This window comes from Mchenga conophoros, linkage group LG16, assembly GCF_057382185.1.
Source record: "Mchenga conophoros isolate Kocher_MC1m ecotype Shallow Benthic linkage group LG16, M_conophoros_male_GT1.1, whole genome shotgun sequence".
NCBI lineage: Eukaryota > Metazoa > Chordata > Actinopteri > Cichliformes > Cichlidae > Mchenga > Mchenga conophoros.
Genome location: NC_140541.1, coordinates 6,674,396 through 6,689,518, shown reverse-complemented (window position 1 = coordinate 6,689,518; position 15,123 = coordinate 6,674,396). Strand labels below are relative to the sequence as shown.

The 15,123-nt window shown below is 44.0% G+C and overlaps 1 protein-coding gene across 1 annotated transcript in view; it reads left to right on the top strand.

Moving 5' to 3' along the window:
• Positions 1 to 15,123, top strand: part of klf7b (Kruppel like factor 7b) — a 70,688-nt gene that overhangs the window by 40,358 nt on the left and 15,207 nt on the right. Inside the window, exon 2 of the mRNA XM_085248805.1 lies at positions 236 to 887. Coding sequence (XP_085104931.1) covers positions 236 to 887 — 652 coding nt within the window. The remainder of the gene's footprint in view (positions 1 to 235; positions 888 to 15,123) is intronic.

Below are 15,123 nucleotides of genomic sequence, written 5' to 3'. Positions count from 1 at the left end.
TGATTTTTCTGTCTGCTTGTCCCTGTGTTGCTTTGGTACACCGTGAACCTCCGTAAAGCTCCTCTCTTCTTTCCAAAACCCTTTGAGTTTTAGCACTAACGGTAACAGTTACAGTCGTTTAAAGAGCGTTTGTAAAATAGGAAGCTTGTGTTATAATCCTGGATAAACTGTGATAGCCAACTGTTCTTTTTAAAGGTACACAAATATTGACCCTCGGTTTGTGCTTCTCTTGCAGACGTGTCTAGAGTTGGAGCGGTATCTACAGACCGAGCCCAAGCGACTCTCAGAGCTCTTTGACGATGAGCTGGACTGCCTCTTAACGCCAGCGTTTATGCAGGGGGGTGACAGTGATGAAGACCTGATGGACCCCCTCCTTCCCAGCCTCCCTGACCAGCCCAGTCCACCTTCGCTACTTGTGACCCTCCCCAAGGTGCAGGCCAAAATTCTACACGTTCCCAATCCCAACAAGAACCAGACATCAGCTGGGCCTGAAACCCTCACAGGCAAGGAGCAAGTCCTCGGAGGAGTCAGTGCAGCTCAGCTTAGTGCCGCTGTCACTTCCCTAACACCGCCATCATCACCGGAGCTTGGCCGACACCTTATTAAGCCCACACAGACGCTCACTGCAACAGCAGACGGCACATTAACGCTCAAACTGGTGGCAAAGAAGGTGGGATTAGGGGCGGCTAAGCTGGTAGCAGCGCGAGCGTTACCATCCCCACCAGGCCGAGGAGGAGCCCTCAGTGACAGCGAGCAGGGAGGGGTGGGAAGTCTGGCAGGAGACATACCAGAGAACAAGAAGAGAGTCCACCGGTGCCAGTTTAATGGTTGCAGGAAGGTTTACACCAAGAGCTCCCACCTGAAGGCACATCAGAGGACCCACACAGGTAAAACCTTAATTGCATTCCCAGGAATTAAATTCACGATGCCACTAGTGTTTCTGATGAACTTAAAGTTTTCCACGTGGCGTTTTTTCCTGCAGTTTGAAAGCATGCAAGAACTTGTAAAACACAACACTGAAAACATTTTGATCAGTGCACAGAGTGGGCTCAAAGTTGTCACTGTGAAATGCTCCCCATGATTTTAGTGCAGCACACAGACGTGGCAACTAAGAAGTTTCGGACAAACGTGCCTGACTGTTTAACTGCCCTCAGTTAGTGAAGCGGAAGAAAAGTACAACTCTGACTGGCAAGGAGGGAAGAGGTGTTGTCTGATGATGTCTGCGGGTTAGAAGCTTCTGATTTTGAATTAAAGACTCTAGCCTGGAGCTGGAAGCTTTGAGTACAGCTTAGCGTGCTGTTTTATGATGTTTCACACTATGATTTGGTTGAGTTTCCGCAGAAATCTGCAAAGAAAACATCTGATGGATTTTTAAAAGAGATTAAAAGCTCTTTTCTTCTTCTTGTGCTTCTCAGATGATCCTCCAGAATTATTCATTTGCTTCTTGATATCACCTCAGTGCCAGAAAGGCCCTGCCTCAGTAATTGCCTGATGATTGATAGACTGGTAGTAAATTACTTTGCGAATTCAGCCGTGTCCAACTGGGTCTGACGTGCAGCTTTAGCTGCTTACTGCAGCTGCCCCATCTGTGACCCTCAAACAGAACACATGCCGGCTAATGCGACCAGGAAGGGGCAGGGAGCTGCGAGTTTTCTGTAGTGAAAGCATGAGGAGACAGGCTTTGGCTTGTTGAAGTAGACTCATAATCAAAGATGGATTTGACTGATGTAGCCTAAGATGAATAAACTTTATATTCCTTGTATTTTACTCTGTAATAATCCATCTGTATAGGTCACAAAGTAAATTATGACAGAGAAGCAGATCCATGTTTCTGAAGGTTATTCAGATTTAAAAGATTTTACCAAGACATTTATCATTAGTCATAACAAATGACAGATAAATAACCGAAATATGGTATTTATGGCTTATAAATACCTGACTCATAACTGGATCATTAAACTCCAGGGTAGAAACCCATTCAACAAAACTCTCCGCACCTCAGCATCCACTAACCCCACTCTGTGATTTTACATGGCCGAACACTTCATGGCGGAGTTGCTGGCGCTCCTGAGAGCCCCCCATTCTTTCAGAAATGTTTGGAAAAGCGGTCTGCATGCCCAGTTGCTTGATTTTATACACCTCCGGTCAGGGAAGTAATTGGAACACATGAATTCAATGATTTGGATGGGTGAGTGAATACTTTTGGCAGCATAGTGTATCTCTAGTTTTAGTGACAGGAACTAGTGCACAGTTGATTTTCACATTCTGACAAATCCACTCATCAGTTTCGAGGTAACAAAAAAAAGCCTCCTGGATTTAAAAACTTCTGCCTGAGTGACTCGGGCTGAACCCATCATTTATCTGCAGCATAGGGGATGTGCAGATTTGTACCACCTGAAGGTAGCATTATTCAACTTTAGCTTTAACCACACCATCATTTACTGTAGCGGTTTATGTCCTCCAGTTGTCATCATACAGTGTTAGCAGTTTCACCAGGATCACAGTACGTAGCCTGAAGACCTCATCTGTATTAATACCGGCAACTTTGGCATCATAAATCCAGCATGTTACAGGCTTATATGATCCCCAGCAACCATTGCATGGCTTTAAGTATAGCATTACATTCCAGGGCAGCACCTGGCATAGCTGGGGGAACCCACCACTGTAGCTTTATTGTAGCTAATCCAGAGTGGAGCTGCTAGTTTTCTGGTGCCCTGACGCGAGCTCGGGTATCTTTAATCTTCTGATTATTCCACAGACGAGTCATGCTAACCAACGATGAGCTTTTAAAGGCAGAATCCTTCACTGTGGGGAAAAAAGACGAAGAGGACACCCTGAAGACACAGTAGCTTCCACACTCTGTATGTGTGTGTGCGCGCGCGTGTGTGTGGCATAAATGTGGGGGTGGTGTATTCCCTCCCGATGTGTTCATTACAAGCGCAGTGCTGTGGTTTAATTAGCTTAATCCTCTTTTTGGGTTATTATAACCATAAATCATTGAACATACATGTAGGGAGGGATTAGCATAGCAGAAACTACAGGGAGGAGCAGCAGTAGAAAGCCTGCACAGTGTCAATACACTTACTGTCACATAGTGCACACCAGAGGCCATTAGAAACATCATTATATTGAGGTCTGTCAGCGGCTATGCTGCACGTGTGCTTCATTTCCTTTTTTTGTAGAAAACGTATTAAAGCGTTCATACTGAAAACAATTTCTCCTTTTTTTCCTTTCTTATACGGAAATGTTCAATTAGGGGTGAACAGAAACATTAATAGATGCAACGGATAGACGCAAATGAATTCACTTAATCTCTAAAGTGCCCAGCCGGCGCTGTTCTGAGTCGCAGCCAGGGTTTGTCTAGTTCTCCACTGTTTTACTTTTCAGTTTCTTGGATGTGGTTGGATCTTTAAAAGCAGTACACAGCTAATTGTATCACTTTGCGCTTCAACACAATATACTTAACTACATATTTGGCAGCCAAGTTAGCGGGATAGTTGGCCAGTTTTGGAAAGAGGCTTTGCCTTTCAAAAGTCTTTGCTGCACATTTTTGAATGAGCACGAGCTCAGTGTGGAGGAGTTTTGTTCTACAGCCAAAAAAGTAAATGAATAAATACATAAGAGCAATAAAATATGAGGATTTGCATGCATCACTTTGCAGCTCGCTGGAATGCTGATTGTCATTATCATCTTATGCCTAGCTTCTGCAGGCAATCAGTCAAAATCCTTCCTAACTTAATTTAGTTACAATTATTAATGCATTGTTTGATTAAACAAAGTAATAAAAGATACATTGGCTGAACCAGTGTAAGCATATATCACTGGTGTCTTTTTTTGTTGTTGTATAAAATAGAGATGCAAACAGCAGTGATGTAGTCAAACTGCAGAAACGCCCGTTTGTCAGCCACAGGCCACATAAGTTCAGCAAGAGAGGAAGAGAAAAGAAAATGGTAGTTAAAGTGAAAATGAATTTCTCAGCAGTCTGCAGCACCTCACTCAGTGTGAGTGATTTAGTGCAAGTTAGCAGGTATGTTGCGCTAACTGAACCTTTCACGGTATCCGAGCGATGCAGCTGCAGCAACAGAAATAGTTAATGAAGCAAATGAATAGCAGCCTTGTTACAGCCATAAAGTGTACAGATAAACTCAGTGTGCAATAAAGTAGCTCCTGGAAGTATTTTTACTGAGGAGGAGAGGAGAACGACAAAAAAACGTAAAGTCGGTATGTAACCTTAAAAGGGGGGGAGTATATAACCAATTATTATAGAATGGTAAATAAATTAGGAATTATATAAATTGCATTTTACCTTTTCTATTATACCTGTGTAACCAGAGCACAGAATGTCACTGCCAACCAACCACCAGCCACAATATGCAACAAATACCTTTATAAGTGAGCTGTGTCAATAGTGGTGATCCTGAACTGTTTACAGTATTAGAATTTTATGCATTTTTACCAAGATAACATTTTTTATTTTGAAATAGTACAATAGTATAGTTCATGTCGTAAGATTCGGTAAGCATGTAGTTACCTGTGATTATTTGTTGTTTGTAGAATTAGTTATTTCTTGGAAACATTAAGCAATAGAATAAAAGTTTAAATAAAATAAAAATTCACCTCCATCAGTTTTTTTATTTTTACAAAACAAAATTAACCAGGGTGACACTTCGGCTGGCCACGTTTCACCCAGACTGGGTCCTGAACTTGTCAACATTTTCAAGTTCATCACAGGCGGGTGTAGGTGACAGTGTGTAAATGCAGAGTCAGACACTCCTCAACAGTCCTATGTCACATGCAGCAGTTCCTCAACAACAAATCAGTAGGTTACAGTTTCATGTAGTGAAGGAGAGGCGTTATTTTCCACTCGGGTCTGTGTGGTTCGGAAACTTCTTTAGCATACTGTTGTAGCTTGCTTGAGTCACTGCATTCGAGAGCAGTGGGACCGCATTAACATTTGTGAAGCTTTCCATGGACATGAGGTGCATGTTCAATGAAATCTGCATAACCTCATAATGATGATGCTTGTATTGTGTGACTCAATATTACGTGATGTGAGGTGTATTCTGTCTGTGTTCTGTCATGCAGGTTAAAACACTGGTCACTCCGGTTTAAGTCGAGACCTCCACTTCCCCCCACCCCCACCTCCACCCCCATGAGGTGACACCACAACCTCATGTGGAGTCAGGAGAAGCCCTGCTGTAACCCCTCGACATCCCCATAGAATCAAAACTCCAACCTGTCTCTCTCTCTCACTCTCTCCCTTTTGCTTATTCAGTTTGGGTTGCCAAGCAACTGCATCACACTCTTCCATAATTGGTTGGTGGCTGGTGGATTGTCCATGCCTGTTAATCTCTCTCCGAGTCGCTCTCTCACTCTCTCTTTTTCTCTCTCTCTTTCTTTCACACACACACACACACACACACACACACACACAGACACGCACACACACAGACACACCACTACCCCCCTCCTCTCTTCTCTCTTTCTCTCAGTTGCTAGGTGACTTTATCATGCATCCTTGCCTTGCCGTGCTATAATTGGCTGGCGTCATGGCTGCTGTGGCGTCAGGCCCAAGCTGGCCTTGCTTCATTCCTCTAACACTGTGTGCGTGATATGGTGTGTGTGTGTGTGTGTGTGTGTGTGTGTGTATTTGAGGGGGGTCCTATTGAAGGAAGACGAGGGGCTTGGGCCAATTACAGAAAACGAGTGTGAAACGACAGCCTGTCTGGCACCTGCGGCCCGCACTCATACCCCGTATCACACACACACACTCAAGCACATACATGTAGGTTGAGATTGTAACATTTCTTCAACAGGCCTACAGGATAAGCTGCCAAGTGCTTTTCTATTCTATGTAGAAAATATTGGTCCCATAGTCAGACCACAGAGGACTCTGAGGAGTGAAGTAGAAGGATTCACACATTCAGATACTGCTGCTGAACATGGGTGGTATTTTGGTTCTTTGCAGAGCTTGAAGTGATCTGCTGTAGAATCACATGTACTCACATATTTTACAGCTGTACCAGAGCTGTAACAAAGACTTATGAACCCCTGAGGGAAATAGAAATATTTACTGGTAAAAGGTATATATATATATATATATATATATATATATATATATATATATATATATATATACACACACACCCAGCACGCCCCTGCGGGCGGTTTATCCTTCAAGCTCGGGTCCTCTACCAGAGGCCTGTGAGCTTGAGGGTCCTGCGCAGTATCTTAGCTGTTCCCAGGACTGCGCTCTTCTGTACAGAGATCTCCGATGTTGTTCCCGGGATCTGCTGGAGCCACTCGCCTAGCTTGGGAGTAGGGCTGCTCAATTAATCGAATTTTAATCACGATTACGATCTGGGCTTTCAACGATCATTAAAAATGACTGAGCCGATTATTAGCCCCTCCCTCATTTATCCGCGACACCTTAAAGGCCGGTCCGTGAAAATATTGTCGGGCATAAACTGGTCCGTGGCGCAAAAAAGGTTGGAGACCGCTGATTAAGAGGACCCGAGGGAAGCTCGGAAAGGTAAGCAGAAGTTATTTGGAGAGGAGAGTGACTGCCGTTGGTTGAAAAGAGAGGTTAAAAAAAACTTCAGTGGTGTTGCACACTATTTTATATTATTTTTTAAAGTCATTATTCAATACATTGTTATTGTTAACCCTTTAAAGCCGGTCAGAGCAGCACGCTCCGTTTTGTGTAACTATTTTTAAATCCCTGAAGAACCCTGAGCCGTGTAAGCTAGCGCAATAGTTTTTTTTTGCATATGAAACCAGAGGAGTTGTACTTACAACTTATGCCATCAGCTTGTCCTCGGTCACGGTTTCCTTCCACATAAAGCTTTGCAAAAATTGCATAAAAAGCGCTTGCAGCAACAAAAACATAATATTCCAGAAACACGCTTTGCCGATCCGATCAGCTGTTCATAACACTTCCCACAGTGAAACAGACGTCAGCGTGAATTATCGCATGTCCGCCATTTCCTGCCCGAAACCGGAAATGACGTCATTTTCGCGGAAATGTAGTTTTTTTTTTACTTGTAGGCCTTAAAAGCCTATACTGGTCATGTTTGACTTTTCTGAATAGTTTCTGGGATGCTTAGAACTCAAATTGCACTGCTGGAAATAGTTTATTTTGATGCACATGCTGTTTTCTTTGCAAATTTGCATCATAGGATTGTTTTTTCGTTTTTCCTGCAGTATATAAAAATTGGTGTATCTCCAAAATAAAACTATGAAGACACTCAAAATAAATTTCCTGTTGTTGTAAACTATTTTTTGCAACTTTTTTGTATTTAAAGTTTTGAGGGATAAACCTCTTAAATTTCTCCAAGTAGAAATATATGTAAAAAAAACAAAAATGATTTTCAATTTTTTTGTAGTTTATTGCACTTTTTTGCAATTAATGTAGTTACTATGGACTTAATGCATACATATTATTAAAATATGGGCTATAATAGTTGTATAGCAACTTGAAATGCTCCCACAAATGGCACTACAGCATGTAAAAAAAATAATATAAGCTCTGGCGGACTTGGTTCTATAGTAGGTCGTAAGGGTTAAATAAATATCGTCAAATAATCGAGATCTCAATTTCAGTGAAAATAATCGTGATTATCATTTTTGCCATAATCGAGCAGCCCTACTTGGGACTCACCGCACCTAGTGCTCCGATTACCACGGGGACCACTGTCACCTTCACCCTCCACATCCTCTCGAGCTCTTCTCTGAGGAACCGCTACATCGATCACTACGGCCGTCTTATTCTGTTTGTCTACCACCACTATGGTTAGCGACCACCATTTTGTCCGTCTGTATCTGGAAGTCCCACAGGATCTTAGCTCAGTCATTCTCCACCACCCTTGGGGGTGTCTCCCATTTTGACCTCGGGACTTCCAGGTTATACTCGGCACAGATGTTCCTGTACACTATGCCTGTCATGATCCTGGGTCCTTTTGACCCAGCGTTTTGTGTTTTCTCTTCGAGATTTTGGTTCTGTTCACCTCTAATTGGTGTTTACCCTGTTCCCCCCCGTGTGTTCCTGTTTTATTGTGAAGGTCTGCGTCTTATGTGAGTGTTTTCAGTTTGCCTCCCTGGTCTCGTCATGTTAATCACTCCCAGCTGTGTCTCCCACCTGTGTGTAATCTCCCTGTGTTCTGAGTGTATTTAAGTTGTATTTTCTGTCTTAGTAATCGCTGGTTCGTGTGTGTTGTTTCCTCTCGGTCTCCCTGCGTCTCCCCGTATGTATTTCTCCGGACCTCCCTGCATCCTCATTCTGGTTTGTCTTATTAGTTTACCCAGTTTAGGTTTCCGGTTTCATGTTTTGTCGCCACCGCTGTTTGTACTTACACCCCTGTCAATAAACACTCACCTGCACCAGAGCTGCCACCTTTTGGGTCCTTTTCTACATTCCACACGGCTTGCCCCGGCAATCCGTGACAATGCCGACCACTTGGTTATGGCGTTCCATGTATGCCTTGCTTGCTAGCATATTGCACCCTGCTGTTATGTGGTGGATAGTCTCTGGGGCATCTTTACACAGCCTGCACCTGGGGTCTTGCCTGGTGTGATAGACCCCAGCCTCTATGGATCTTGTACTCAGAGCTTGTTCTTGTGCTGCCATGATTAGTGCCTCTGTGCTGTCTTTCAGTCCAGCTTTGTCCAGCCACTGGTAGGATTTCTGGGTACCAGCCACCTCCTCTATCTGCCGGTGGTACATACCGTGCAGGGGCCTGTCCTTCCATGATGGTTCCTCGTCTCCCTCCTCTTTCTTGGGTTTCTGCTGCCTGAGGTATTCACTGAGCACTCAGTCAGTTGGGGCCATCTTCCCAATGTATTCTTGGATGTTCGTTGTCTCATCCTGGACTGTGGTGCTGACACTCACCAGTCCCCGGCCCCCTTCCTTCCACTTAGCGTACAGCCTCAGGGTGCTGGACTTGGGGTGAAACCCTCCATGCATGGTAAGGAGCTTTCTTGTCTTTATGTCAGTGGCTTCTATCTCCTCCTTTGGCCAGCCTATTACCCCAGCAGGGTACCTGATAACGGGCAGGGCGTAGGTGTTGATGGCCCGGATCTTGTTCTTACCATTCAGCTGACTCCTCAGGACTTGCCTGACCCTCTGCAGGTACTTGGTGGTTGCAGCCTTTCTAGCGGCCTCTTCATAGTTCCCATTTGCCTGCGGGATCCCCAGGTACTTGTAACTGTCCTCTATGTCTGCAATGTTGCCTTCTGGTAGTTCAATCCCCTCAGTTCTGACTACCTTCCCTCTCTTTGTTACCATTCGACTACACTTCTCCAGTCCGAACGACATTCCAATGTCATTGCTGTATAGCCTGGTAGTGTGGATCAGTGAATCGATGTCTCGTTCACTCTTGGCATACAGCTTGATGTCATCCATGTACAGGAGGTGGCTGACAACTGCTCCGTTCCGTAGTCGGTATCCGTAGCCAGTCTTGTTAATGATCTCACTGAGGGGGTTCAGGCCTATGCAGAACAGCAGTGGGGACAGAGCATCTCCTTGGTAGCTTGATGGTGACTTGTGCTATGGGCTTGGAGTTGGCCTCTAGTGTTGTACGCCACATCCCCATTGAGTTCCTGATGAAGGCTCTTAGGTTCCTGTTGATCTTGTAGAATTCTAGGCATTCCAGTATCCAGCTGTGGGGCATTGAGTCATAGGCCTTCTTGTAATCAATCCAGGCAGTGCACAGGTTGGTCAGTCTGGTCTTGCAGTCTCAGCTGACTGTTCTGTCTACCAGTAGCTGGTGTTTTACACCTCTGGTATTCTTGCCAATCCCTTTCTGTGCCCCACTCATGTATTGACCCATGTGCCTGTTCATCTTAGCCGATATGATGCCTGACAGGAGCTTCCATGTAGTACTGAGGCAGGTTATTGGTCGGTAGTTGGATGGGACCAGTCCCTTCTTGAGGTCCTTGGGGATCAGGACCGTTCGACCTTTGGTTAGCCATTCCGGGTGTCTCTTGTTAACTAGCAGCTGGTTCATTTGTGCTGCCAGACGCTCGTGGAGTGCAGTCAGCTTCTTCAGCCAGTAGGCGTGAACCATGTCGGGCCCTGGTGCTGTCCAACTCTTCATACTAGAGACCCTTGCTTGGATGTCTGGTTACTGGACCCTGTTCTAGGTTGCTATGGTCTGTCCTCAGATCCACTAGCCACTGAGCATTGCCGTTATGGGTTGCGTCCTTCTCCCATATGCTCTTCCAGTATTGCTCCGTCTCCAGCCTTGGTGGTGCTGTTCTCTTATTGTTCCCTTGCCACTGAGAGTACACCTTTGCTGGTTCTGTGGAGAACAGCTGGTTTATTCTCCTGCCTTCTATCTCTCTGGTGTACCTCCGCAAGCGGCTGGCCAAGGCTGTGAGTCTTTGCTTGGCAGTTTCCAAGGCCTCAGGTATGGACAGCTTATATATATATATATATATATATATATATATATTATAGACACAGTGCTATGCAAAAACATTGAGAAACCCATTATTTCTTTATTATTTGCTAGGAAACACTATTGAAATGTATTTAAACCTGTTACACATATATTGTAGAAATAAAGCATATAACACAAAAACAGAGTTTGTAGATTTCAAACATTAAATATGATTGTTTAAGACCACCGTTACTCTTCAACAAAGCATTAGGCAGCTTTCTTGTAATTTCTGTAAGTAGTCTTCAGGAATATGTTGGGTTTTTTTGTTCTGTTCTCAGTCAAGATTATCCCATACTCCTTGTTGAGATCAATCGACTTCTGGTAGAGTGAAGAATGGAGTAGGCGCGTATATTGTGCTTTTCCGCCCTGACCTGAAACCCATCGGGGGGTTTTTTCGTCCCAAACTTGATCGGCTTCTTATTTAAATGAATAGTATTTCTTTGAAAAGCTACATGGCCTCTGGAACCAGACTGACGAAATAAAAAGACAACAAAAGAAATGACTCGCCTTCCTCAGCTAGCCAGATGAGCATGCCCGCCTTGGCCAGCTTACTGGAGGAGCACCAACAGTCCATATCAAGGACCGTGTCCTCCGACATTAAAGCAGTGCTTGCCTCTCTTAAAGCTAAACTGGACACGGACAAGCTACACTGACTGACCTGAAGACCAAAGCCAGCTCGACAGAAGAACGCATCCAGGCCTCGAAGCATCATTCAAGCTTGTGCTAAACTCAAGAACAAGAATATTGACTTAGATGGACGTACTCACTGGAACAACATCAGGATTATTGGCCTGTCAGAGTTCATCGAGGGACCCTGACCCTCAACTTTTTTCTCTAAAGTCCCAATGAAGATATTTGGGGAACAAGTGGAACTCCGCCAGAGCTGAATCGCGCCCAGTGCACCCTCGTTCCCAAACCACGACAGGGGGACAAGACCGGGGCCAATGATCATGTTTTCATCGACACCAAACTAAAGAGTTGGCCTGTAAATGGAGGAATGACTTGAAGCACAGAGTCAGTGTTGGGTTGAGGAGCAGAATGAGAGAGTTGGTTTATCCATTCATTTATTTCCAGAGATCCAGAGAGATGCGGCGGGCAGAAGGGCAGGGAGGTGAGGTGAACGCGGCTGAAGCATGTAGCCTGAATGGATGAGTTGTGACGGACAGCCAGCGAAGGTTATGCAGCCTGAGCAGGTGAGTAGTGGCAGATGACCACCGAAGCGAACTGCAGGGGAGTTGAGTATTGTTCCAGGAACAGCAAAAGCAAAGTAGAGACACAAGGAAACTGCAGTTAAAATACGAAGATGCAAATAACAAGAGAAGAGCTGAGTTACCACGATAGGAGTAGCTGACGGACTGGCGATGAGTAGAAGGCTGCAGTGGCCTGCTGATTGCCTCTGATGGAATCACAGATGGGTGATGCAGGTCTGGAAACAAGCCAGCACGAAAAAACATCTAAAAACAGCAGACACTCACTCAGAACATGACACATCTGCCATAGATTTCTTTCTTCTTTCTTTTTTTTTAGTTCCTCCACTGCTTCTTTTGTCCTACACTTGTCCAGCTCCCTCAAATCTTTTAAGGACACACTGCACACCATGGAAAGATATGCCATGTTTTCAGCTAATAGCCCTTTGATTTTTACCTTGTTGGTACAAAGTCTTTTTTATGTGTTACTCACATATTTTAAAGTACCTGTCCAGTTTAGGTGGCATTTTGAATCAGATAGTCAAACGCGCTAAATCTATTCAAAGCTATGATCCAGTCCTGGTTTTACTTTTGGCATCTGACATAACTGGTCTGGAAATGTTCAGCGTGTTTTTGTTTCATCACAGCTCATAGGCTGCTTTCCTGTGATATATGTGCTTGTGCGTTTATTCAAGTGCCCTGGTGAGAGTTTAATTTACAAGGAGTGAAATGCAGTAGCTTGTATTTTAAATGAGCTGCTCTTACGTTTTTTAGTCAAACCTCCTTCTACCATTTATGCTACCTTCAGTCATCGCCACTTCTCAGACTAAATGATCAAATGAATTTTACACCAAAGCCATCAGCATAGTTTCTAAATCAGAAACTTCACTGATTCATTCATAAAAAACTTTAAATCTTCATATAGACCAGTTATAGCAGTACCATTGGTAGATGTGCTATGTGAAGCCTACTAGGTCCAGCCAACAAGCTGTACTGTCTCAAGACATGTGGTGTCACTTATGGAAACAAACCTCAGCATTATAGTTGACTCTTAATGATAAAACACAATGAAATACAGATGGCAGCTGCAGAAGTTTGGAGAGATGAGATTACCCTGCTCTGAGCCCCCCGAGACACTCTGTCCACAGTGATCCACAACACATCAGAAACTACGGTGGTTAAGAAGAGCTGTCGCTAAAAATTTACAGCAGAGAGACGGGAACGAAACCCAGATCCCTGTTGTGGGAATCTGCGTCAGGCTGCATGAGATTTGACTGGAAAATTTGAATATGCAAATCCTGGAGAGCAGAGCTCGTGATCTGGAATTAATTTAGTCCAACTGAAACTGCAGTGATGTTGTGTCTACGGAGAAAACACGCAGCCGATCAAAGAGACGCACTAACTGTGGGGAAATAAAGGGGAAGAAGGGCATCATTCACAGTCGGATGTTCCTGTAGCACATCATCTTTTACTTCTCGTTGCATCACCTTGCTGTCAGAGCGGCTCGCCACCTCACATCATGGTCCGCATGAAGGTGTACTTTCTTGTAGCTGTACTATACTGCTGCAATGATTCAAGGTGATGAATTGAGACAATTAAACTTCATAAAAAAATTATAAGACAGAGACGTTATGGCCTGCAGTAATACTGCGGACATAAAAAGCAAAAAAAGATAAATAACCTGAGAGAAAGGAAGGAAGCTGCATATGTAAAAATGTCTGAAATGTTCATGTTTCTTTCAACTACTCAGACTTAATTTTCAAACCAGATTGCCATTTCAACTCACGCAGTTCTGTGCTAGGCACCTAAAATGGTACCTTAGTGGGCAGCCTGGTGAACCAACCATTTAGTCGTCTTTCATGCTGCACGCATTCTTCATCCCTCGGCCCGTCAGAAGCGAGCAACTTAGCGTCTCACCAACATCATTTCAGTTAAGGCAGAATCTGTTGTTCCTCCAGCAGTTACTTTGTCTCAACCTTGCTCAAGCTTTTCATCATTTTTCTGGCTCTGACACAAGAGGATGATGATGATTAAAGTGAATCCCGCCAACAAAATTCTGATTGGTTTTATTTTTTTATTTTTTTTTGTAACACCAGACTTGTTTGAATCACTGACAAAGCCAAGTTGTGGGTGGGTCTGGCACCAGGTTTTTTTCTTTTTCTTTTAAATATATGCCTGAGACTAGTTTGTCCATCTTGGCTTTGTGTATTTCTAGTCTGATTTTCCAGGTTGAAAATTCTAAATTTTGATGGCAGTGACGGCTGACTTTCAGGTCCATGTTGTGTACCGCTCGGGCTCCACGTTAGTTCCACTTAGCTCTGAATTGGTGCGTGTTTGTGTTTGTCTCCTTAAGAAGATTGGTGTGTGCTGTGATGAGAGTAGAGGGGCTGCAGGGACATTTGGCTAACTGACTGTAAGCTGCTGTATTACTTCCCATTAAGAGTCATTAAGACCCCAATTATAGTTACCACCCCACAGTTCACACGCACACACACCGGGGGTCTGCAATTACATTCAGACAGTCTTTTTTTCCTCTTCTGCACAGGGTGCAGTAGAGAAAACCCAGGTTTTGTTTATATTTAAAAGCATTGTCCCGCATTTCTTTAAATACTGGACTGAAGCAAGAGGAGCGCTGAAACAAAAGAAAAGTTCAAGGTCATCTGCAAAAATAATGAGCCTCGCTGAGCTTTTATCACAAGCCAAAATCCTCCAACAAAACACAGCATATGGACATTAGATAACTAGTAAGCAGCTATCAAACTACTTTAGTTTTTAAACCAGCACCGCTACAGGTCCAAGGCACTGATGAAATGAAAGAGCAATCCGTGCAAACTGAACTCACGGTTTGGGTAATGCCAGAAGAAAACTTCTGAGTTCAGCCTGCATAAGATACAGAACAGAGACACAAAGATACTAAAACAACATTTACTGCAATCCAGAACCGGTCGTTAGCACTGATGCTATTAGGAGCCTAAGTATGAATTCATGTCCAAAGGAGATAAATAAAGGAGATATTCATGTACACTTCTGAAACTCTGTTGTAACATAGCTAAATACTCATTTTATTATTAGTTGTGGTATTTATTTATTTATTTTTGTGGAAGTGTGCAGGGGGGTTTTGTCAGAAGGCCCAGATTCGCTGCTTTATCTGCTCATCCCGCACAGACGCACAGAGAGAGAGAAATCTCATACAAGCATGTACACAGTCGGACATCTTCAGGTCCCATCTGAAGACAGTCTGCTCCTGCACACCACACACACACCTCTCAGCGTAATACACACATGCACAGCTGGAAGGCTTTCTATCATGGAGAGATAACTACAGGCTGAGAACAATAGACCATCTCTTCTCCCATCTGGTGAACCGGGGGATGAAACTTCATTTACATTTCAGACCCACCCCAACCCACCTCAGGGTGTGCATATGTGTTCATGTGTGTGTGTGTGTGTGTGTGTGTGTGTGTGTGTGTGTATGGTGGGATGGAGGTGGTGAGTTT